General features: G+C 39.2%; 2 protein-coding genes and 1 long non-coding RNA gene across 4 annotated transcripts in view; 1 reads left to right on the top strand and 2 right to left on the bottom strand.

The window, feature by feature from the left end:
* Positions 1–16,494, bottom strand: part of egf (epidermal growth factor) — a 19,897-nt gene extending 3,403 nt beyond the window's left edge. Inside the window, exons 1-19 of one of the 2 annotated variants that reach the window (XM_016670953.1) lie at positions 15,128–16,494; positions 13,200–13,399; positions 12,491–12,672; positions 12,076–12,297; positions 11,773–11,975; positions 11,569–11,682; positions 11,258–11,380; positions 9,623–9,742; positions 6,997–7,122; positions 6,725–6,861; positions 6,388–6,536; positions 6,139–6,243; positions 5,714–5,937; positions 3,790–3,957; positions 3,463–3,612; positions 3,269–3,382; positions 3,024–3,140; positions 1,959–2,124; positions 483–647 (exon numbers count right to left, since the gene is read on the bottom strand). In XM_016670953.1, the coding sequence (XP_016526439.1) occupies positions 483–647; positions 1,959–2,124; positions 3,024–3,140; positions 3,269–3,382; positions 3,463–3,612; positions 3,790–3,957; positions 5,714–5,937; positions 6,139–6,243; positions 6,388–6,536; positions 6,725–6,861; positions 6,997–7,122; positions 9,623–9,742; positions 11,258–11,380; positions 11,569–11,682; positions 11,773–11,975; positions 12,076–12,297; positions 12,491–12,672; positions 13,200–13,399; positions 15,128–15,254 (2,912 nt within the window). In that variant the 5' untranslated portion in view covers positions 15,255–16,494. Of the gene's footprint in view, positions 1–482; positions 648–1,958; positions 2,125–3,023; positions 3,141–3,229; positions 3,383–3,462; positions 3,613–3,789; positions 3,958–5,713; positions 5,938–6,138; positions 6,244–6,387; positions 6,537–6,724; positions 6,862–6,996; positions 7,123–9,622; positions 9,743–11,257; positions 11,381–11,568; positions 11,683–11,772; positions 11,976–12,075; positions 12,298–12,490; positions 12,673–13,199; positions 13,400–15,127 lie in introns of both variants that reach the window. The other variant, XM_007551059.2, reaches the window with a different exon arrangement.
* Positions 9,242–21,164, top strand: LOC107836109 (uncharacterized). The gene is made up of 3 exons (XR_001661958.1): positions 9,242–9,359; positions 9,468–9,538; positions 19,654–21,164. It is a non-coding gene; the product is annotated as an uncharacterized LOC107836109 (long non-coding RNA).
* On the bottom strand, positions 16,888–25,292 carry lrit3a (info leucine-rich repeat, immunoglobulin-like and transmembrane domains 3a). The gene is made up of 4 exons (XM_007551058.2): positions 24,185–25,292; positions 21,660–22,126; positions 18,522–18,827; positions 16,888–18,400 (listed from the first exon to the last, which is right to left on the bottom strand). The coding sequence occupies exons 1-4, from the start codon at positions 24,298–24,300 to the stop codon at positions 17,385–17,387; spliced, it is 1,905 nt and encodes a 634-aa protein (XP_007551120.1). The 5' UTR covers positions 24,301–25,292; the 3' UTR covers positions 16,888–17,384.

The raw sequence follows: 25,292 nt of genomic DNA, 5'->3' as shown, positions 1-25,292 counted from the left end.
AAGCGTGCCACTTCCACTGGGGAAGCAGGAGTGTAAACACTGGGATGTTGTAGCATGTGGGGCTGGGAGCGGGGTGCTTTGTGAAGCAAAATAAGGGAGAGAACCAGCAGAAAAACGACAATAAAACAAATCAGCTACTTAAAAACATCTCAGGTGGAAACAAAGCAGAAGAGTTGGGCTTTACTCAAACAAGCAGGATTGCATGTTAGTTGTTCACCATTTGATTGGCTTCCCGACGCCCCCTGCTGTCTGACAGAGGCCACTACATGGCTCACCCCACATTGTGTTTGACGCACTGTAAAGAATGGCAGATCATTCTTTACACAACTGAACATGTCTCGGGTTGTTTTTAACAGCCGTGGTGGTAAACCCTGAAAACTCACTTACAAGGTTATAGGTCTGTTTCCACCGGCCTTGTTCAACTTTTAAAGCATCACCCTACATCTAGCCTTCACTACTGCCAGCTGTCACCTGAAACTCACCGGAAACAGTAGGTGATACAGGCTGTGATGGAAATGATGGAAATGAGTGCCACCATGCAACCTCCAATGACCAGATTCCTCTCCTTCTCCTTCTCAGCCTGCTGGAGCTCCAACCATTCCAGGTCACTGAACTGACATCTCTCCCCTATGTAGCCTCGGACACAGCTGCACAACGAAGACAGACAAATAAGGATTTTTTTTCCAATTCAAGAAAATTCTAAACTTGAGATTCAAGCAAGAGGAAAAGGTTCAAACTAAAGTTCATCTTTGAATTAAATACTCAGAAATTTTTACAAGAGACATGAAGCTGTTTCACAAACAATATTTGAGCAAACCAGGGAGTTCTTCATATGCAAGGAAAGAATAAACAAATGTAGCCTTCTGATAGACACAGCTCAAACAACTATAGATGTAAATTTGAAGAGGGTAAAGAAAATATTAAATGTTTTGACACATTTTTTTACAGCTAAATTTCTGGAAAGTGTGACAAGCATTTTATTTTATTCTCTTTGATTTAACCCACATTTTTTTATGTTCTCACAAATGCAAGTCCAGCTTAAAGGCTGGATCTTACAAACCTCTATAAAAACTCCTGCTGGTAAAGCTGAATTGATTTAATTGAATTGCTAATGTTACCTCTTTGGTTATCGTTCCATTTCTTCTTGTTATGTACAACATGTCAGCTTAACAGATACGTTTAGTAACAAGACAGATACTTAGAAATGGATCTACAGCAACAGTGACTGCACCATTTTTCAGTCTTACCAGCAGTTAGTTATATGCTCTATTTTTAGAATTTTTAGTTTGAATCTATGAAATATATAAATTAATGAATAACATTTAAATTTTCCACTTATAACGGGCTAAATAACCCAAATTATTGTGGTAAAATCTTTACGCAACTTTGCAAATGTTGCATATACCATATAAAAAAATGCCACGTCTCCTATTTGAAGCTACATTTTTAAATCTCCATGCGGATCTCCCAAGCCCGCCTAAAATATCCAGCGTGGATTTCATGCTGCTAAAAGACTTTTTGTGGGATCATTCATATGACTGTGATTTTTTTTAACTCTGCTCTGTGTTTAGGATGCTGGTGAAGCCCAGGAATGAGTCAGTATTTCTGTCCTCCTGTCTGAGTTGAGTGATGTTCTGTCACCCAGGGATGAGTTTTAAGATTTATTATTTATTATGATTAATTATGTTTAAAATGTGTCAGATTCTCTTTGCTAATAAGGACAGACACAACTCTTGTCTATCAATCAGGTAAAGTTCTTGATGGTGGACCAACAGTGACACCTGGTGCTTGTTGTCTGAAACAGCAGCTCATGTCACAATTACCATCCACAACCAAGTATTCTCTGCCTAATAGTTTAACATGGAGCAAGTTCTATGGCGCACAACATGGAGTTTTCAGTAAATTCAGAGTTTAAGCCTGTGGATTAAATGGAGAGATCTGACATGAGATGTATTTACTTGCAGGCATAGGACTTTATCTCAGGGAAGTAGACACAGACTCCGTGGTACAGACAGTAGGCATCATGGCTGGATGGGCATTTCTCTGCTGAGTTGCTGTTGTGGTGCCGGGTGGTCACATCCATGGAGGGTTGAGATGTTGCCTTCAGAGAAGTGCTCTCCAGTGCTAAAGGAAGTTATTTTAGTTAGCTCCATGTGTAGAGGTGCCACAACTTTCTCCAACTGAACAGAAACAAAACTGAAGCTGTTATCTTTGGACCTGAAGAGGAAAGAGTCAGCAGAAAGCTTCAGTTATTACAGATAGAAACCAGTGACCAGACCTGAAATGTGGGTGTAGGATGGACTCTGACCTGAACCTTCACAGCCACATTAAGACAGTTACAAAGTCGGCCTTCTGTTACCAGAAGAACATTTCCAGGATTAGAGGACTAATGTCTCAGCACGATCTAGAGAAATTCATCCATGCGTTTATCTTTAGTCGCATTGATTACTGCAACAGCGTCCTCAGAGGTCTGCCTAAAAAATTCAGTCCTTCAGCTGCAGCTGATCCAGATGCTGCTGCCGTACTGACTAAAACCAGGAAGATAGAGAACATCCCACCGGTTCTACACTGGCTCCCTCTAGCTCAGAGAATAGACTTTAAAATACTGTTAGTTTATAAATCACTAACAACAGAATTTGTTAATGATTTAACAAATACTGTTTGTTAAATCAACAACATCTTCCAGGCCACCCAGATCTTCTGGTTCTGCTCTGCTCTGCATCCCCAGAACCAAAACCAAACATGGAGAAGTAGCTTTCAGCTTCTATGCACCAGAAATCTGAAACAAACTTCCAGAAAACTGCAAAAGTGTTCTAACACTGAGTTCCTTTAAATCAAGGCTGGAAACCCACTTGTTTATTGCTGCTTTTGTTTACAGCTTGATCATTTGTTGCCATTTCTATCAGACAGTTTCAGGTTGAGCTGGTTCAACCCCAGCTAGATCAAATGTAAATGCATTAATAACTGCTAGTTTTGCCAGATTTCTATTTAGAATTGTAATTTCAGCATAAAGATAACCTTACCCAGACATGTCTGTCCATCACCTGTAAAGCCTTCCTGACACAAACAGCGAGGGTTCTCAGCATCCAGCACACACCTGGCATTCACAGCACAGTGGAGCGAGTAACAGTCATTCTGGTCTGACAGAGGAACACAGAGTGACAAAATGATGCTGAAAAGGTTGCTGGAGTATAAGAATAAAAGAAATGGTGCTAAATGGCACCATTACCTGCAATCATCTTTTCTGTGAACAGAACTGGTTTAGTACCTCCATCTGAGATGAAACCAGCCTTCCTATTATCACCCACCAGTGGGATGATGCTCTCCTCATGTAATGTTTTGTTTTTCAGAGATGTTAAGTCAGAGGTTTCATCTCCAGATTCTGTATAATAATGAGAAACAAACATTTAGTTTAAACTAGATGGTCACAAACGTATCTGAGTATAAATTCAACTACTTTACCTACAGTAACATTTGAAGAACTGACAGACATGCAGCTTTTTCCATCAGCTGACAGGGTGAAGTGAGGCAAACAGGAGCAATGTGAGAGTCCCTGGTTGCTTTCACACTTCTGAGCACAACCTCCATTCAGGTGAAGACAAACATTTGCTCCTGAGGAGAAGTTTTAAACACATTAACTTTGTTTTCATGGTTCATCAAGACACAGAATCTGATTTTCATGTGGCGTTCAATACCCAAAATTTACATTTCAGGTGCTCTAGTGGCTTAATGATATATTAACTGACAAGAACCTTTTAGACTGTATTTACCATTGTTTATTTTGTCTACCTGGCTTAGCGAGGGGATGCACCACCACCACTGATGCCGGCTGAACCAAGCTGCCATGGATACGCTGCAGTTTCTGCCCTGTCCGCTTGTGGACGCTCCTTATCTGTTGGTGCTCCCACTCAGATATCCACAGCCTGTCCTCAAACACTGCGAGGTCAAAGGGACGTCCTAGGACAATCCAAACAGAAGACAAGAGAGGAATGAAAATGGTAAATAAGCATTTTTTACACATTTTACAATTTAATGAATAGAATGACAAATCTATAGCTGAATAGTTTTAATTTGATCAAACTCAAGATTGTACATGAAGGGCCCTCTAGGCTCAGATGTGCTTCTCCTGGCATGTGCAAGGAGAAGCAGACGAAGATTGAACAAAACTGGTTTGTGAACTCAACAAACAATCCCAAACAATTTCTTGCAACTAAAAAATTTAATAAAAAAGATTCAGCTTCAGTGCAAACCCTCACAGACCCAAAATTGACACCAGTCTCAGGTTGCTATCTTGTAAAAGCAAAAGCAAGTTATGGAACTCAGGAATAATGATAACTTTGACAATCACATAAAGTAAAATTTTTATCATGTACCGTTCAAGAAAAGTAAAAAAAACAACAACAACAACAACAAAAAAACAAAGCTCTTATGACAAAATAATGCTGATGCTCTCCTCTAGGTGGAGCCAACGGTCCAATGTTCACGCTCTGCTCTCAATGCCTTCAGCTGCCACACCTGTTGCTCATCAGGTTTATTAGCGCACTGTTACAGTCACCGTGGTATCTTGCAGTCTATAGGCTGCACACTGCAGTCTGAAGTGGCCAAATCCGATTGTTTTCCCCCTTAATGTGATCTGGCTGTCTCTGAGTGGCCACGTGGATATGTGGTCCTAAATCCGAAACGTATCTGATCTTTTCACACGTGACCTCAGTCTGTATGGCCAGGTCGTGCTCATCCGACTTGAACGTCATTGTTACTCGACAAACGTCACTATTCTGCGTCCTGATACGCGCGAGCGGGAAGAAAAACAACCGCCGTGACGGACTATAATGAGGATTATTTTGTTAATGTGCTGGCTCCCATCGGACAACAACTTTAAAATTGTAAGATTCGCTCCACCATTATTATCCACGATTACTTTTGCAAACACTGAGCACTTTTAATTTTTTATGGCGGTTGGGAGAACAATGACAATTGACGTTCTTCTCCCTGCACTGCGCATGCGGGACACTTTCAGGTCGTTTGAAGTTCTCACAGGAGATCACATACAAGGCGCACATATTTGGAAGTGTGAACGAGCTCGCCAGAAAATCTGATTTGGATCAGTTCAGGCTGCAGTGTGACTGTTTGCACATGAAGTGTTTCTTCTGCTAGATAATTCATCTGTCTGGATATTATCTACCCAGACCGACCTGCAGGTACCAAACACTTTGCTTAGATCTCTGCGCTGTTACCTGATAAAAGCAGATTACTTTTTTAACATTCGTTAGTGCAAAGCATTAAATAGGTCAGCTTCTATCTTTTATCATGTTTCATCTTTAAAGCTTTATCATTCACCAGCTCCCTGCATGAACAGTGAAGATAAATGGATATTTATGCTCATAGTAGATGTATATGTGTTTGTATATCTGTATTATCTTTACATACTCTTTTAGATTTTTAAAGTATATTCACCTTTTGTTGCTCTGTTGATATGCTTTATACATTTAGACTGCCTTATACAACAAGATATAATTTCTTTGTTTTTGCTCAGTATCAGTGGTAGATGACTGCAGATTTTTCCTGATAATTTTCATTCTAATTTTTCATACCACAACCTTATCTGTAACACGCATTTCTGTTTTGGTTTTATAATTCAGTTCATTATAATGAACTGAATCATCTGTATACAGATGTCTAATTTTGTTGCATACGTGCTTCAAACAAACCTCACCTACTTGGTTCTCTATTAGGACCCGTCGATCAGAACCATCCAAAGCAGCTGTTTCTATCAGGCCCCTCTTCTGGTCGCACCAGAAGAGTCGATCATCAGTGAAGTCGATGGTCAGCCCAGTGGGAGACATGAGGCCGGTGCTGGCAATGATCACACGGCTGCTTCCCTCCAGAGTGGCGCTTTCTACCACAGGCTGAGCGCCGGTGTCTGTCCAGAATAACTTCCTCCAGAAGTAGGTGATCCAACAGGGAAAATACAGATTTCAGGTTTCATGTTAATAGAGAAGTTTTCACACTCCTTTAGCAATGGGCTTTGGGAGTTGTTTCTTTTTAGATTTGTATTAAAGGTCAAAATCAAAGTCTATAAGTCTATATCTAGTTTTTTAGTTTCTATTGTTGGGGAAAAACAAAATCAGTTTAACTCACTTTGCTTGGGGATGAACTGCAATTCCTCTTGGTTCTTCCAGCCCTTCTTTCACAACAGTTTTCCTCTTCAGTCCATCTAATGTACTGCAGTCAACAGCTGACTTGCTGCAGAGCAAAGACAATAGATACTTCATTCTCACAACTCCTAAAATGGCTCGGTGTTAAACTGTATAGCAACAACCAACTTTCTGCCAGCATTAATTTATTTTTCTCAGTAAAATTCCTACAGTTTTACCAAACACTGCTCACCTTCTATCGGTCCAGTACATCCTGTGGTGGACCCAATCGATTGCCAGTCCTTCTGGAGACTCCAAACCATCAGAGACCAGAACGTCTCTTGAGCCAGTGTTCAGATCAACCCGCTCTATTGTCCTCTGGCTGATGCTGGCAAAGTAGACCTTGAAATTCATCCCAATTTTTGTTAAAAGAGAAATGTCATTGAGATGTAGAGAATAAACAAAGCAAGTCACAAATGACCACTAGATGGCACTGCATGCCAAGACATCTCCTAAGAGTGCAGTGGAACCTTATGTTTGCTAAGCTGTGAATAAAAACAAAATGTGCAGGAAAACGGATGAAGTTTTACACGGTGGTAGACGGGGTCAAAGTCCAGAGCTAAGATTGTTCCTCTGGGTTCCTTCACCAGAGTTTGTTCCTCCGTCCCATCTGGGTTCATTCTTCTCACATCCATCAGATTGGCCACAATTAGAAAGGCAGGAGGTCCTGAAGAAAAGAATATAGCACTTTATAATTAGATGCATGGCAGAAAAAGATGTGGGCAGTGATATGCATGCATAAGAAGAGAGCTTCTGTGTGGGCTGCTCTGACTCTGCTGCCTGCTTTGCTGCAGTGACTCACCAGTTGCAATGCAGCGTTTGCCATCTTGGTGGAGCCTGTACCCAGGAAGACATCCACACTCCCAGCGACTCGGGGTGATGGAGGAACAGAGCTGACTGCAGCCACCTCTGTCTGCTGAAGAGCAACCTGGAGATCAGCGTTAATAACACAGATCCAGATTTACACTCTGCTTCTGACAATATCTTTCCAATAATTTCATGAATTCTCTTTATAACTGCATCAGTTTTCACAATTGACAGCAATAGAAAACTTATTGGACATTGTGTTTTCTATCATTTGTCCCAGTATTCCTTTTGGTATAGTGAAAGGTTTATTAAAAAAATTAAAGTCTGATCTTTTGTTTGCAACATTTTTTGTGTGAAGTCAATGCAGCCTTGTGTTGTACTTCTGGCCACAATTCATTTAAATAAATGGCTAAAAAAATACAAATTACTGAGTTTGCAGTCTCAAAGCTTGCTGAATGTAATTATTTGCACCTTTAACCCTCTTGTCGCAAACTTTTTTTTCTCCAGTGAATGCTAATTGCATCTGATATTAAACATTACCAGCTTCTACTAAGAACTACACTCTTTGGAGTGGACATTTTATTTTTACTAACCTTGATCTGCAAAAATAAAGTCACAGTTAAGATTTATGAGGAAATAATTTTCTGCAAGACTTCCTTCAGGGTACGAAGCTTGATATAAAGCTGATAACAGGAAGTCTTAATGAAGTGCAGTAAATTTGATTTAATCTTTTTTACCTTTCATTCTTTACCAGTCATGAAAAGTGCTGATTTAAAGATGTTTGCAGCCTTTCAGAAATCACAGAGAGGCTTCTGGTTTTATAATGTTCACTTTGTTTTAAAATAGTAAAGCTGTGTTTTACAGCCACTGCACTCAGTGGCCGACTTCACTTCTGCTTCTGCCATGAATAATTAATAATTGCTCACAGCAGGAAGACAAGAAGACCAGAAGTTTGTTTCTGTTCTGTCTAAATGAGATTGGCCAGCTTTTTGGTTTCTTGTTTTGAGATTTGAGGCTCAGCTGTGATGAGGCTTGTTGGTTTCAGTAAAGAGTCAAATCGTTAAAAAGAGCAAAATGATCAAAAGGCCCCTGTGGATCATATAAAAAATGTTTTTGTTTTTCAATACATTCTCCTGAGTTACTTTAACAAGCTGGTTATTCAAGCAATCAGCTTGTTAAAAGAAACAGGAAAGAAATATGAGGTAAAACAAAGGAGAAATAAAGAGGAAGCTGAAATAATCCCAAGCGCTAAAATAGAAGGCAACTGGACCTCTTATGTCTTCAAAATGTTTCACCTCCCATCCAAAAAGCTTCTGTTCTGAAAATGGTTAGAAGTAAAAGTATTATATGTTGTCAGAACAATCACAGTAATGTGACCATGTGTCACTTAGGACACTGAGAAATAGTCCTACCTGTTATCAGCTCAGTGTTTGGGTCGTTGTCTGATGATCTGAATGTTCCCCTGAAGATGCCTTGTGATTTGTTTTGGTAACAAGATTTGAAATGTTGTAAAGCCGCCTGGGAAGACGAGTTAGAGCTGCAGAGTAGGTGTTGGAAAGATGAAATCTGAAGTCGCTTCTTTTGGTCTTGTTTATTCATGTTTACCATTAATGTCTCCTTTCATCCCTCTAAGCCTCCTGTCTTCTCTGTCCCAAATATTCACATTGTTATCAAGTCTCTTGTTTTTAAGCTGTAACTGAACTTCTGATTCTTTTGCTCTTCTGTGTTGGACCGTCTGTTTGTATATGTACCAGTTAAATGCCTGTTACTTCCAACCATGTTAAGAACTGAACAAGTATTCTGGTTGAGAGAAAAATTTCTTCAATGTCCGCTTTGATCTACTGAAGCATTTAGAATCGACCCTGATGAACGCCAAACTTCATATAAATATTTACTTCTTTTTATTAAGCTTAAATCTTAAGTTGTTTTTTAAAATGATGTTTACTAATTTATGGCTAATTACTTTTCAAAACTGTGAGCCTTTTATGAAACCAACTACGGTAATCCATGACCCAACAATGTTTTCTAAAGTGAGGGCCGCCAGGGGGCGCTAGAGAGGCCTCATAAATTGGGGGAAGATGAAAAGGGGAAAAAAATAGATAAAAAATTGAAGCTTACACATTGTTTTATCATACATGTTTAATTATATATTTTTTAAATCTAATCTGTATTTCAATCATTATTATAAAATAAAAAGTTAAAATAAATTGTCCATTTTTCTGTTTTCCTCCTTCCTAATGAAGCAAACGTGAAACAGACAAAGTTTCTGACATGAAAACGACCAAAGAAACAGCAGGAGCCCTGCTGTGGAGCAAAATACCTAAAAACTCATGGGAAACTAATATCAGGAGGGATGAGGTAGCATTTATGCTAAATGAATATAATAATTATGGAATAGCGAATAAAGTACAAAAAAGCTTCTAAAAGTTGATGTTTTTATAACTTATTTTGTTGCATTGCCTGTAGGTTTGCACAGGAGGTCCTCACCTAGAAGCCAGTGCCGTTTGGGAACCCCCGACCCACACGTCACCTGCTGGGTAAGTTCTTCAACAAATACTTGTCATAGATTACTGGACCTAAAGTTTCTAAACTGGACCTGATCGGTGTCATATTGTCAGTACCGGTGCAAGTGTGTCCATCCTCCTGTAGAACAGATCCCTCAGGACAAACACACACGGCCCCATGTTCTGTTGCTATGCAACCATGTCCACACTTCATGATGCCACCACATGGTGTTATTTCTGCAAAAGCAATTTAATAACAAACAGCTCAGATTAGCATCAGAACAGGTTTGGAATAAATAGGCAGAGGTTTAAAATGTTGCATGTTTAAGACTTTTCAGCCTATTTTAGGGCCTCGCTGGTGGAAGATGAACTGGATGGACGTCAAGCTCCTTAGGCCCCGCTGTGGTGAAATCCCTTTATGAAATCAGGTCTAAGCCCATTAAAATAGTAGAAAGTGTGAGAAGCTCACACACACAGAGTGATGTAATGTTAGCTCACAAGAGAACGAGTGAAAGTGGGTGAGAGATGTCGAGGCAGGCTGCGATTCTGTTGTGGAAAGTTAAATTCCTTCTGCTGAAAATTGTTTCTGTGGCAAATGCTCTTGACATTTTGGAGGGTTAGATTTAGGATGTGGTAAACTGCTATATTGTTTTTGAAAGTTTGAATTTTGCATAAAACCAACATGATGAAGCTGCATTGTTGTGCTTCCTCCTTGTAATCTCTGCTCTCATCTCTATTGTCTAACATGTTGCTTGATCACATGTTTCTTCTCCACTGGACCTTGGCAAAGGTTGTCCACTAAATACCTTCAACAGCCAAAGCTGCTGACAAGATATGTTCCTTACTGCAAATGTCACCTCACTGTCTAATCCCATTGTGCCTGGGAACCTCTCCTATTGTGCAGCGAGATTAGGGAAGAAGAGATTAGGAGTAGAGTCGGACCGATTTAGCACACAGGCAGTTTTATCTGCTAATACTGGCCCATCACACGGGGAACACTGCCTGTTTCTGTTGTCTGCTTTGCTCTGGTTTGTAAAACTTTGCATGGTTCATTCTCAGCTCCATCTGCAGCACAGACAGCATTGGTTGCTATGCCAGCTTTTAAATTTTCATCTAAGAATGGATGCATCACATTCCAGTGATGACATTGTTGCAAAAGTCTTCGCCCTTTTGCAGATTCTTTTTGTTTTTGCTTTTTTGTCACACTTTCATCTTTCTGATCATCAAACTACTTTTAATATCAGATTATTTCAAATGATAACATCATTTATTAAGGCAAAATCTATCCAAACCATGTTAGCACTGTGTAAAAAAATAAAGAACTGTCACCAGGCATTTGCAACAACTGGCAATGAATCTTTTATTTTACTATGGGAGAATTTCAGGCCATTCTTCTCTCCTTATCTGTTTTAATTCAGCAACATTGAAAAGTTTTCTAACATTAAGATATTTCCTAAGCTTTAAAAGTCTGTTTAAGCTCATATCACAGCTTCAGAAGTCTGAACTTTGACTAGGCCACTAGAAACCTGTGTTTTTCTTTATTTTTTTCTTTTTTTTTTTTTTTTTCAAAAGTTCCTTATAATTACTCAGGTCATCCTTTCAAATTTTAAGTTTGGACATTTAATGTGACTAAGCAAATTGTGAGTGAGCAAATCTTTTTTTATTTGCATACATATTTTCTGTAGCCAAATGTTTTATTTGTGTTCTGAATGAAACTGTGAATATAAAATGATGTGTATGTTTGTTCGGTACCTTGGCACGTCCTCCCGTCTGGCAGGAGGGTGTATCCTTTGGGGCAGGTGCAGAAATATGAGCCTGGGATGTTTTCACAGCCAAGAGAGCAGCCGTGGTTCCAGTGGGCACATTCATTCACATCTGTGCCACAAAAAGACAAGATTATTATTTCAGTCATACAGCATCCGCAATTTCTTTTCATGCATTGATTGTAAACATTAAAGATTTTTGGTTTTATGAGCATTTGACTTTTACAATAGATAAATCAGATGTAAACTGAAGATTTGTAACAACAACCATGATGGGTCTGTTGTTGAACATTGAGTTACCTTCACAGTGAGTGCCATGGTTACTGAGAGCAAAGCCTTCAGAGCACTGGCAAACCCCAAGCTCCTCTAAACGGGAACACACATTCACACAGCTTCCACTTTGGTCATTGCAGCCTGTTTGACGAAATGACATTTATCACTGAAGCTTATTTACTTATTTAAATGTGGAGAAACTAAAAAAGAAGATTACATAAATGAAGCAACCTGGAAATGGTGAGGAAGTATCTGCCATTGGCTGGATGAGGGGATGGACCACCTTTATGTCCACTGGAGGTTTGACCATCGGTTTATCATTAACATCCACCGGTCGTCCTCCGGTGTATTTGTTTATTTTTCTTATAACACCGGCTGCAGCATCAGTGTAATAAACGTTCTCCAGAAAAACAGATATTCCAAGTGACTGAGACCTGAAAGAATATGTTAACATGATATTATTAAAGATTAGCATCATTGCAGATTTACCAAGACAGATTAATGAAGAACTGATCAGACAGGAGGCTTGTTTACTGAAGTGGCAGGTCGATGATGTGCAGTGAATTCCCACTGTAATCACAGGAAGCAATGAGTCGCTCTCCTTGGAGACCGAGCTGAACCCAGAACAACCGCTTGTCTTCTTGGTCGACCGACAGAACCTCAAGTTGCTCCTCCAGCTTTAAAACCGTCATTTTCATTTGACCTGAGAGATCAAATCGCTGGATTTCTGATCCACCAGACAGCCAAAACAAAAACCTGAAAACATTTTGGAATTTGTTCATATATATTCTGAAATATTTTTCATCTAACTTTATGCACATGATTATGCCAGGTTTATTTTTTATTTTTCACACAAATCATACTGGAGAAATCTGACTCCAGTCGAAACATTTACTAATTATTTCTGTGCCAACAAAAATCATGGTTTCTTTGTAATTGGATCATTTACCTGTGGGTGGGATCAACATTTATAAAGCTTGGTTGAGACAAATGTCTTAAAATTGTCCTCTCATTTTTTCCATTTAAATCCATTTTCTTGATTTGACCCTTCCTGCTGCTCGTCCAGAATACTCCGTTCCCAACCCAGTCCACTGTGAGCCCAGAGATGTGTTTGTCAGATGAATACAGTTTCTGCAAAATAAACATTAATTTAAATACCTGTAATCAAAATCCTCTGACAGTACATGATTTGGGAAACTCTGATCTTCAAACTGGTATGACACTGGTGCATTACACAAAGTGAACAGACCAATAAAGAAAGAGGATGAACTCCAGATTTTTCAAACTTGGTCACTGTTGTCCAACTGGACACATTAGAACTGGTTTTGCAATGGATAAAGCTTCTGGAATAATCTGACTGCAACACTACTGCAAGTTTGGTGAGAAAAGTGGTAAAATATTAAGATATAATAATTCCAGTAATAACTGAAAGTCTGTGGTTTCTCTCCAACCCGCAGAGGGATAATTATCCAGACTTTGAAGGGGATGGCTGTTCATTTCTGAGTCTGGATGTAGAGAAATAAAACTTGTACTAAACCTCTAAAATTGTCAAACCTCAGGCTTTGTAGACTTCATCTTAAATACTCACACAAAGCAAAGGATCCGCTCCAGATTTCTAAGTATTAGTAAAATGCTCTGGAGCATTTTTGCATAATCACCTGTCTGTGTGCTCCTTGCACCGATGCTTTGTAGATGATGCCGGTGCGCCTGTCGGCCCAGTAAAGTCTCTCTTCTCTGAAATGAAAGTCAAGAAGGATGGAGCTTCCTGTTCCAGCAGCAAGCCGTCTGTGGTTCTTTCCATCCAGGCTCATCCGATGGATTGATTTGCCATGACCAAACAGGAGGAAAGGCTGAGAGGCTTAAAGAAACCAAAGAGACAAATCTTTGCAGATGCTTTTTAAAAATTTCTTTCCAAGGGTCTTAAGATGTACAATACTCCAGTTGAAGCATCGTACTACATGAAAATATCTGTGGTTTTAGTATCTGAGAGTAAAATGATTTTTGTGCAAGCAAATAGTTCTTAACTGCCTAAAGTTGCTTTCTTGTCCTCATGTTTTCACCCACAAAGAGGAAGTTTCTATACTTCATAGTCGCTCTTTGTCACACTGCTGTTAACTTGTCAAATTATTAAAATGTCTTTTCAGCTGCTTCTGGATAAAACATCATCCCCTAGCAACGAGCAGCTCTTTCTCTGAACCTTGAATGAACCGCAGTGCAGTCACACTTTATGGCTGCTTTAGATAACAGAGACCTGAGTTCCTTTCCAAAACTCTGCAGATCTACTTAAATAAAAAATAAAAACCATGACAAAATGCCGTCTTTATTTAAATATCCGCTGTCAGAAAGTCTTCTTTTGTAACGGTGTCATGTGCGTCCATAGACACTGCTGCTAACTCAGTGGAATGATGACAACAATGAGTTTCACCAGACAAACAACATACCAGAACGTCTGGTCCCAGTCATCACTGGGACCAGTGTTCACTGGTTCATCTTGATGAATTCAGAAGTTCACAAGATGCACCAAAGGATTTTTGATTCAGATAAGAAATGCTGTGATACTTTATTGGACATAGTTCGGTTTTGCAGCGTAGCAGGAGGATTTAAGTTTACAAAAATATTGTGGTGATTTTTTTTTCATTATTCATTTCCCACGTTCTTCAGCCAAAGGAAACATGCATTCATACTTGTTTATTTGAAAATTATTGGTGTTGAAAATTATTTTATATTTTGAACTTTTAATAAAATAATACTTTTAGTAACTTTAAGTCTCTATATTATGTCTCTACATAACATGTTATGTAAAGTTTTTATAATTAATATTATATACAAATTAACTCCCACTATTTACTCATGAGATGAGTAAAATAGTTTCCATCATTTTTGTACTGTAGTAGCATCATCTGATGGATGAAAACCTGTAGTTTGTATATTCAGAGGAAAAAAAACTGAATATAAATTATTTGTTTTTGACAAAATCTTTACTAGCATTTAAAACATTTTTTTTAAATGCATATATTTTTATGACAGTTTGTGATAAACAGTGTGTGCTGGTAAACTAAAGTGGACCATTTGGGTTTCAGCATCTGTAAACATGTGGCTCTGCCAACAACTCAGGCTGAATCCACCCACAGGACAGTCTGCTGTCTGACTGAACATTTGGTGAAGTTTACTGGATCTTCATCATGTTTCAGAAGGTGACGGCCCTTTCTGTTATCTTTATACTATTTTTATGTAGACAAATGATTTTTAGAAGCATTTGTTTCCTAATATTACATGCTGCCATCAGAAATCTGGTGGAAAAGTACTTTTTTATTCACAATAGCACAATACTCTGTAATCTCGGTAATGTTTCATATCTCAGCAAGATCTAAAATAATTATTCTGTTTTGTCAAATACATGTGTTTATGTTCATTAGGTAGGCACTTCATTATTCTAAAGTAAAATCCACATTTCTTGTGCAGTCATTAAATTAGTTTTTGAAGAATGATGAAAGAAATGAGAATAATTTGAGCTTGTCTGGAGCTGTTTCAGGTGAAATGCACCCAGCAGTTCCTTTAGAGTCAGAGGTTTATGTCATAAACTCACGCGTGCAGCTGCTGTTTCTTCCCGATCCTGAAAGGCGTCCATCCCAACACGCTGCGCTGAGCGCCAAGTTTCCAGTGCTTTGCACCAAAAAGAAGACCAGTGCTGTTTTAATCATTGCAGCCAGCATAATCCTGTGTTCTGTTCCTGATGCACCTGCTCACTTTGATTCAGGCATTTCCACTGTCATCACTGGCACACAAGAATTCCCAAAACCCGAGCAAAGTTTTCTTCTGTGTTCTTGGCATCCTTGTTCGAGGCTGAAACCAAGAGGGAGCGTTGCCTACCAGCAGATGTCCTGCTGGGGGATGCAGGACCCATCTGAGAAGACTGCAGGCTTCTCAGGAAGAACAGCAACACTCTGACTGCAGCTTTACACTTAGAAAAAAAAAACAAAAAAAAACGTGTGTGGGGTCCAGCTCTCTCCCCACTTTCAGGCTTCTGACTGCGTCTCTTTTGGAAGCAAAGCTTGAAATTCCTGACACTCCAGTGGCAGATTTTGCACATCTAGTCCAGCATTGTAGCAAGATTTGCTCTAAACTGATCTGAAAAAAGGTCCCAGCAACGTATTGCTCTCCTTCCCCACCCACAGGTCTGATCCTTGTTAAACGGAGATGGATGTTTTTGAGGAAAAATAGGGGAAATGGGCCTTATTTACTCGGCTGTGGGAATCCTAAGAATTGTCATACTTAACTCCAGTGCAAAATGAATGTTTTGTTTTTCAGTGTGTGAAACCAACATACAGTAAATGTGCATTTAACATTTTACACAAGCTAAAACACAGTGAGCACTTTGTTTTGGGTTGGTGTGTGAATGAAAAGTCAGCTTGTCTCCTGTGGAGGTTCATCTGGCTCCCAGCAGGAATTGACATAATGACTCATTTCTAGAGAACGCTGTCCCAGTTGAACAGATTATCCTTAAATTGTTTGTCACCGGCCGGGGACCACGGCCTCTATTCATGCTCTCCATGACTGGGATATTGTTAGAACCAGCATCACCACTGGTAACCTTGTAGAGGAGCAGAAGATTTACGCTGCTGAGAAAGTTGTCTTGTCTCCAGTCTGCAGGTCACTGACCTTTGTTCAGCGTTTCACCCCAGACGGATAATAAAAATGTTAATGCTGGTAATCAGACACCAAAATGAGTCGCCCGTTTAGTCAGAGTTATGCATGAGTTTGAATCAGCAGGTAGAGGATATATGTTGATAAGCAATAAGCTTTATACTCCATAAACAAATACTTCGGAAGGTAGAAAAGTGAGATTTTGAGCAAAATAAGTAAAACGGAGGATCTTTTTACAAACAGAACCAATTGAAGAATAAATGCTGTTCTTGCAGGATATTATGGAATCATCATTTCATCTGAAGTCCTTCCAGTTTTACTTCAGATCTTTAAAGATTTTTATTACTCAGTTATTTATTTTCTTCAAAAATCTTGACCTGGTTGTTGAAAATGTTCCTATTTAGTAACTCATTCATTCAGTTGTGTTGTATTTAATATTAAGGACTAAATGAACAGAGGTTCCCAAACATTCCAGCTTAAAACAAGCATTAAAACAAACTTGTGACATTGGCTACTCGATTAAACTATGATGTAAGTTCATAGTTTCATCATAAAACCAAAAATCTCAAGTCAATATGTTGTTTTAAAACAGTAACTGAAAGGTTTTAGATGTGTTTTCTCTAAATGCTCCTCTGAGTTTATAAAATTATTTTACAATATTTTTCTATGGGAATACCATGCAAGTAAGTCATATAATAGTTCTTACATTCAAAGCAAACATTTATTTACAAGTGAAAATATAATGTGGCAACATTCATCAAATGATTCACATAGTGTTCTATCAAACACACGAACAGTACTGTACTTCTGTGTTTAGAAAGGCAACGATCTGCTGGATCCTTACAGCAACTATGATGTATTGGAGAATATTATGGGTCTTCTCTGAGACCCACTATATTCCAACCTTATGGTTTTGGCATCGAAGACAACATCACTATTCCCTGATAAATGTATAATCTCAGATGTCTGCATAATTTCTGTATGAAGTATAAGGCTCAGAAACAGGATAAAGGGGGTTGTTGTGATCCATTTCACACTTTTCTAAAAGGTTAAAGAGGAACAATTCTCAGTACATCACAATCATCCTTTATACACCATTAATAAAAAAAGACATGTATAATTTCTTAGTCATTTTCTTCAGAACATTGAAAGGCAGATGCATGAGCATGGAGTTAAATTATTGGCAATGTATGTTGACATCAGCAGAGATACTCAGAGCGAGAGCTGTCGCTCTTGTAGGTCATCTGAGAGTCGATGCTTGACCGGGAGCACAACAACAGACGCTCAGATTCATTCGTTGGTCTTCTTGCCCAGAGTTCAGTTGGGTGCGAGTTCAGAGTTCTTTGTTTCATTGAGATTGTCTCAAATTTGACATAGCTTTCTTTTTCCAGCTCATTTGTATCCAAAGACGTGTTGCTTCCCTTGCAATAAAGGGCAAGAATTTTGTAGATGAGCAGAGCAATTAGAGGCAAAACCAAAATGCAGGCGATACTGCTTACGATAAAGAAAAGTATGTTCTGCCCGCCGTCTTCTGTGTAGAAGTCAATGCAAGGATCTTTTCCAGTGGTGCTACCTTTTGCTACAAGGCAAACTGAGTACCTCATTCCAGGAGACAGTCCGTCAAGAAGCACTTTTCCACTCCCAGCTTTGGTCTCCATCGTCCTCTTACTGTCATCCTCCCCATATGGTGAATAGACAACAGTCAGTGGGGCATCATTTAGCAATCCACCTGCAGTCCAGAGCAGCACTGCACTGTCAGCCGTCTGCTCTACAATCTCCAGGTCTTTGAGACCTCTTGAGCTGTCGGTTTTCTTGCTTTTCTCATCCGCTGCTAATTTTTTGCCTCCTTGCTGGTTTTTGGCCTCTTTGAGCGAACCTTTCTGAGAACTGTTGCCAGAGATTGGCTTGGGTGGCTTTTGGGCAGCAGAAGGTGTTGTTAGTGATCCAGGAAGGGCTGTTGGTGCAGTGAGCGGTGATTTAGAAATGTCAATCGGAGGAGTGATCGCTGTGCCTTGGCTGGTTGGTCCAGTTCCGACGCTGGGTCGTACTGGGGGAGCAGTGGTGCTCATGGTACCAGCCACCGTTAAAGAAATGGTTGCTATCGCAGCACCAGCAACATTCTTTGCTTTGCAGCTGTAGTTCCCAGCATCTTTATGTTCGATTCCATGCAAGCTCATGATGGACCAGTTAATGCCTTCCCCAGGTGACTCCTGAACTGAATGGTGGAGCAAAACGAAAGCAGTCATTAAAAGTTTGGAGTTACTGAAGTCTTCCACCCACCTTTTACTAATCACAAATGTAATTTATATTTTCTCAAAAAAGGCATTTTCTTTTACCTGTGTTGTTGACTGGAGAGCCGTCTGACTTGGTCCAATAAAGAGCTGGAGTCGGAGATCCTGAGGCATCACATCGCAACAGGACATTGCTGCCTAACGTCGAAGTAATCTTGGTTGCAGAGGTCATCACTGATGGTTTCACACAATTCTCAAGTTCAGCACGCTGAAAAAGGACACCGGCTAGATTATCCGGTGTGGCACAGGTCAAAAATAAATCCATCAAGATCACTGGGGTGTCAGCCATTTTGGAAATCTCAATCAGCTTGGAGATTTTACAGTCACAGAACCAAGGATTATCCTGAAGGCCTGGGAATGAAAAGACATGAGAGATTTGAATTATTTACTATTATTTTATATAAAACTTGTTGTGGTATTACTTGTGGTAATGTTGTTGAAAATGCCCAATACTGAACATTTGGCTCCAGTGGAAGTCAGTGAGGGACTCTCAAATAATTAGCACTTTGAGAAGATGCATTGGGTATCAAGCACTTTGCATTCAGCAACAAGATATTAAACATTGCAGTTTGGAAAACTATGTTTATATTAGTCTTAGTATTTAATTAAAGAACCTCCATAAGTACGACAGTAAACACCTGATGTACACAAACCTGTGTTCCAGCGCACGCTAAGGCTTTCAACAGATTAATTTGACTTAAGAGTCGCAAAGCACCTGTAAGCTGCCGCTGGCCTTCCTACCGGTTGTTAGAACACAGTTTCCATTGGCTTTACTGATAGAATAAATATCATCAGGTCACTTACAGTAAACACTGCCTAATCCCTGTCAAAAGTTCAAAATAAAGCTTTATACAATAAATCATTTTAGGCCCTGTTGGGTTCTATGCTAACATTATAACAAGCAAAAATTTAAGTTTTGGACAATATTGTGATTGGCCCAAATAATAATCTATGCCTTAATAAATTCTGCTGTTTGTATTTTACAGTGAGTTATCAGTAAAATGATTTTAAAAATAGAAAAAATATTAATTTTAAATTATAATATTAAAACAAAAGTCATCTAAGGTACCTTGAAACTAGAGATACATCTTGGCCAATCACTAGAATTGTGTGATTTTCAGTTTGAACTGTATTTTTTTTTTTTACATTATTCTGATGCTTTTCTGTTTTTTTTCAGGTTGGAACAAAAAGCCACACTAAAGAGGAGAACAGGAAGGTTGCAGCTGAGTTGAGGTAAAGGTTTACATTCTGTTAAAAACAAACACTGTGGTTTCAGTCACTGCAACAATATGATGTGTATTAATTTGATCCTTTCATATTGTAAAGCCTCGTTTTATAGCATACACACAGAGTGACGATGTGTCTGCAATCCATTCCAGCAGGTCAATGTTTAAAAATGATGTGGATATTAGAAATTAGCTACAAAACTCTAAACAGTACATCTTTACGACTCCATTGCTTTTGCAGTTTGGTTCGCATATTTATGTCATGTTTTGTCTTCAGCTGGTCTAAGCTAATATTTTATGCAGAGTTAGCAAAATAGAACATCCAATATTAAAAGAACAAAATATTTGTAGCAACAATTATTTGGGCTCAAGAAAGACTTTGCTTTGCTACACCCAAAATACAGTTCGGGTTTTATGTTTTACTTACACTATAAAACCAAATCAGTTATCTAAAAGTTTAGCATTCACTGTTACAGAGATCCTCTTGATTGATCTGTTCAGGTAAAAGGTTTTTCAGTTATTTTATGTTTCCACATTGTTCTCTCGATATTCATTCAATTTTCTTTTATTCAATATGTTTTAGCAATACAATTAGATTTGTTGACCTGATTAAATTGTGCTTACATTAATCAATGACAGAACAAACCAAATCAGTGACTACCATCAATTACTTAACAGGGAAGTATTATGTATTTTTTTCAGCACAGTCAAGTAACAATCAAGAAAATGCTTAAAAAATATTTTTGATATAAAAATATATCAAAAGTAACTTAAAAGAATTGCCATGTCTGACGGCTTAAAATTGGTCTCTGTCTCTTTAAGAGGCTTCTACTCTTTCCAGCACTCCCCCCTTCAGCACATCATCACAACAATGCTTCTCATTGATGTCGTTTACAAACGTTCTTAGGAGTGTTGTAGTTTGTATGTTAAGCTCAGCAGATGTGCGGTTCCACCAGGTGATTGCTAATTGCTGCTGCCGCTAGTCTGCAGGAGCTGCAGCCAAATCACCACATTTCCTCACAGTTGAGCAGAATATAAAAAAATTACTTTAAATCATTGATAAGAGAAAGAAATGAAGGCTGCACAATATTTTGCAGCTATAATATCATCACAATATCAGTGTGTGCAATATTAATATTGGAAAGGACTTTTTGGAGTCTAATACTTGTTGGCGAATATATTCATGTGTGATAAACTTTTCATGTTTCATACTAATATAATATTTTACCAGAGTCTGAATGCAGCAAATGCTCACACCAGACATTGATGGAATTAGCCACAAGGTTAAAGGTCACAGAAAGATGGAAGCACATGTGAGAAAGAGAGGAAAAAATAAAATGGGCCTGACAATATTTACCAATATTATTAGCATAATATGGTTTTCTAATATTCAAAGTTCAGAGAATTCAATCAGTCATATTCATTCCCTTCTTTCTGTTAATCTTCTTATTGCCTTTAATTGTCTAACCAAACGTCTGTAGTCCAACCGTAAACCTTATAAAGATGCATGACCACATTCTGCTCCTGTTCGTGTGGAAAACATGTTTGTGTTTGTTTATGTGTGGCTGCAGTAGAAAGACAACAGAGTCAAAATGAATTCCCAAGCTGAACACTTTTTATGAATAATTCTAAACTGGATTCATGTTAAACAGGCTCATCAAAGATCACAGTCTCTGAATTTGGAACAGTTGTACTACTTACAGGTTTTATAATATATGTTGAATAATAACACTCAAAACCTTTTTTAGGTGATTATTCTGCAACAAATTAGGACAATAAGGTAAAGCACATCAAATGTCAGGTTTTGCACTACTTAGGCTAAGCTAATTAGAGAGTGACCTGATGTTCACCACCCCTCATCACAAATTCCTGAGGTAATGGATGACAACCCCAAAAGTGTCCTGACTTGGTCCTATTATCCTGTAAAACCAAGCTGGACTGAACTGCTTCCGCTCACCTAGCACGACTTTTTGAGAGGCATTAGAAGAGATGGGCACACCATTGAAGGGTGGCCAGATATCCATAAGGTCAGAGGGCAGGGTAGTTAGTTTGTTGCTGGACAGATCCAAATAGGTGATGTTGACTAGATAGGGGATGGCTTCAGGAGCAACACTGGTGAGTCTGTTGTTGTGGAGATCCAGTGTCTTCAGCCTTGGCATCTCCTTGATGGAGTCCCAAGGGAAAACGGAAATCATATTCCCATCCAGCCTCAGCTCATGGAGCACTTTCAGGTTGTAAAAACTTCCCGTATCCACTGATGTGACGGAGTTGTAGGTAATCCAGAGGTATCGCAGCTCCACCAGATAGTAAAAAGCTTCGGTTGGGATTCGCCGCACTGCGGTTTTCTCTACACGGAGCTTGACGGTGTCCACAGGGACGTTGACAGGGATGTCAGACATGTCCGGGTCGTTACAGAGAACAGATCTGAAAGACAAATATTAATTGGTTGACCTGATTTAGAAGACATATCATATGAAGTAATTTTTTATTTGGTAAGTTACAAAATAGGTGAATAACTAATTGTTGTATAAGGTGCTTTGGAGTCCTCTGACTTGATAATACACAATGCAGAAGTTTAGCTTTTCACTGAGAAAAAATACACTAGTCTGGGCCTTTGGATGAATTGACTTCATCTTTTCATCCACAGAGGATGAAAATATGTCAGACATTCTCATGGTGTCTGACATATTTTCTTTACCTGCTTTAGGTCAGGTATGATTACAAGAATGACTTCTGTTTGCTTAAGGCTAGAATAATGACACATTGACATTTTTTTAAAGAATTGTTAGTACCTTTCTTCAAATTCTGAAGTTTACATACATTAAGGATACTTTCACATTGAGTCCTCAGTGGCTACTGTCTAGTAACTTTTAGAGGCGTCCTTTCTCCAACAAATCTGAATAAGAGGCTGAATTCCCTCATCAGTAATCAGTCATTCGGCTCTGAAGCGGTTTGGTAATAAGTGGTTAATTCATTCGGGTGTGTTGGTGAAGAGACTGAACTTGGGCAGTCCAGCATTAAACACTATAGAAAAGTCCGGATGAAGAGTTCATGACCTTTTAAGCTTCTAATGGTTTAATTCTCAACATTTAAGTTAAATGAAGGCACACATGTTGTTATATTTTAAAGCAATACATAAAACACACTGCTTTGTTGTGTGACATAATACAATCTGCTACTGTTCAGGTGTTTTTTATGTCAAATTTGCAAACTAACCCAAGAACAGACACTCAAGCTAGAGACCTTGTGAAGACGCTGAAGTTGGTAAGAGAGCACAATTTATCCAAAGTGACATTAGTCCTGTAGCATGTGGGCTGAAAACCCACTCCACAGGGCCATTGCTTCAAGAAAAACATAATAAGCCACATTGCACTTTCTAAGTTCACTCTTCTTATCCTGATTTTGAAAACATATTCAGTGGTCTGATAAAACTAAAATTAAAGTGTTTCCTCATTGCGACCTTTGGGGCATTTGGAGGAGAAAGTTGAAACCTGTGTGCCTGAGAACTCCTGCTGTAGGATCAATGGTGCACCTGAGGTAAAAACATTCTGCAGACACACTGAAACCAGAGAAGATGTTAAAGGTTAGTCTTCCAATGATCCTAACCATACCGCCATTAGCTCCAAAGTGGCTTAATGACAACGGTCAAAGCTTTGGAGCAGTCAAAAAGTCCTGATCTCAATAGCATAGAAAACTGGTGGACAGAGCTGAAAAAGTGTGTGTGAGTAAGCCAGCTTACAAGCCAAACTCAGTCCTGTACAGAGGAATGGACTAAACTGTGCAACAAACTACTGTGAGAAGCTGGTAGAGCGATAAAACGATAAAACCTTTGACCTAAGCAGTTCTGTTGAAAGGTAATTGTAGAAAAAAAATTAAGAATTATATGTAGCTGTCTGGATCTGAAGAAAGTAAAAAAAAGAAAACAGCTCCCATAGTAGCACAACAGCATGCGTAGGGCCCATAATCCAAGCACAAGAGCTGTTGCTAATGCTAATTTCTCAGTTTCCTGCAGTTTTGGGGCTTTTTTACAGACTGAACTGTCGCCTTCAGATGTTTCTTAGAAAGTCTAATCAGACTGAAAGCCGGCCTTCCTCACTTATAAAGGGATTAGCACGATGCCATGAACATAACAACATTAAGTTAATACAGGTTAGAAGGCTTAGGGGGAAATCCTCTGCAATGTGAATATTTCATATAAATTGTATTGTGAAACTCTCTGGGTGCCTGTGTACTTAAGTTGCTTTTAAAACGCCAAGGTCAACATTTACATCCAGTCTGGGTCATGCACCAGAACACACCAGTAGGCATGTGTCTAAGAACTATTCATTCTGTATTGCATGCAAAGTTATGGTCCCTGATTGCCCTAACAGAACTATTTTCTATTAAAATTAGATTTTCTATATGTATTACAGTTTACGGGTAAACAATCTTCCATTTAAAGAAAGGTGCATTTTTGTGTACACTCAGTAAAGCTCTCGCTACCTGGTTCCTGTTCCGTCCACCCGTCCATGAAAGACACAGGTACACTGCGAGGGACAAAAGGACAGAGCCATACTGAGACAGCATAGGAATACATGCAGACAGAGCAGTCGATGCATGGCGTCACCCTATGCTCCCAAAACGCTCACATCGAGGAGATATCAGGAAAAAAGACATCCGGATTCACTGGAAGCCAGAAGAAATCCCAGAAAACGTGAGAAAAAAGAAATAAAACGAAGAACCCGTCAAAATCCGTAAGAGACAGCGGCACCCAGGCTGAGGATCTCGGCTCGGTACAGGTGACCTGCGAGATTGACCAGTGGGTTGGGATGGAGGGGGGATTAGAGAAGGATTTGGTAGGTGTGACGGGGTCACGCAGGCTCAGCAGCAGGAGACACTGCTTGTTTCAACATGCCGCCTGCTCTCCACAGTGGCTCGCCCCGTTCAACATGTGGTTAATGAGGTTTCCTCTCACGTGAGCCAGCCACGCTTTTCTTAATCCACTTTAACAACCTCTTCATTTGTGCTTCTGTTTTTAGACCAGGTACTCATGTCCCTAACTTTTGTTTGAACCAAAGAATAAAGATTTGGTTCACTTTTTTTTTTCTTAAAAAGCTATTTGAAGTTTCCAAGAATTTCTTCCATGCTGTATTATTTACGTGGGATGGATATGAAAGAAGTGACAGGGGAGTTATTCTGTCTGGCACCAACGTGCAGAATGTAATCTGGGAAATGATTTATTACCCTGGCAGAGTGGATCAGTGGTTTTAGGTGAGAAGCCAAACTACACCTGAACATCAGCGACGGAATCAGAGTGGTACAAACCTTCCATCTGTCAGCACATTATTTGTCACCTGATTCCTGCACCATTGTTGTGTTATTTATATTAGATAAGGAGTTTAAAAGCTGCAGGTATTGTTTTCTATTCTCTGCATCTGTTTGGTGCTGAAGATGCATTTTGGCTTCAACACGTGGCTCGTGTGAAATTAAGCTACACGTCCTTACCAGCGGCCCCAGTCGATATGGAAACCCTGTTTTTTTTTTTTTTTTTGTTTTTTTAGGTTCGGAACAACTGAGAGGTGGGAGACATCTAGTGGTGAAGTGCATTAAA

This window comes from Poecilia formosa, unplaced genomic scaffold (assembly GCF_000485575.1).
Source record: "Poecilia formosa unplaced genomic scaffold, Poecilia_formosa-5.1.2 Scaffold39, whole genome shotgun sequence".
NCBI classification, from domain to species: Eukaryota; Metazoa; Chordata; class Actinopteri; order Cyprinodontiformes; family Poeciliidae; genus Poecilia; species Poecilia formosa.
The sequence above is the reverse complement of the archived record's forward strand: the minus strand, read 5'-3'. Positions and strand labels throughout refer to the sequence as shown.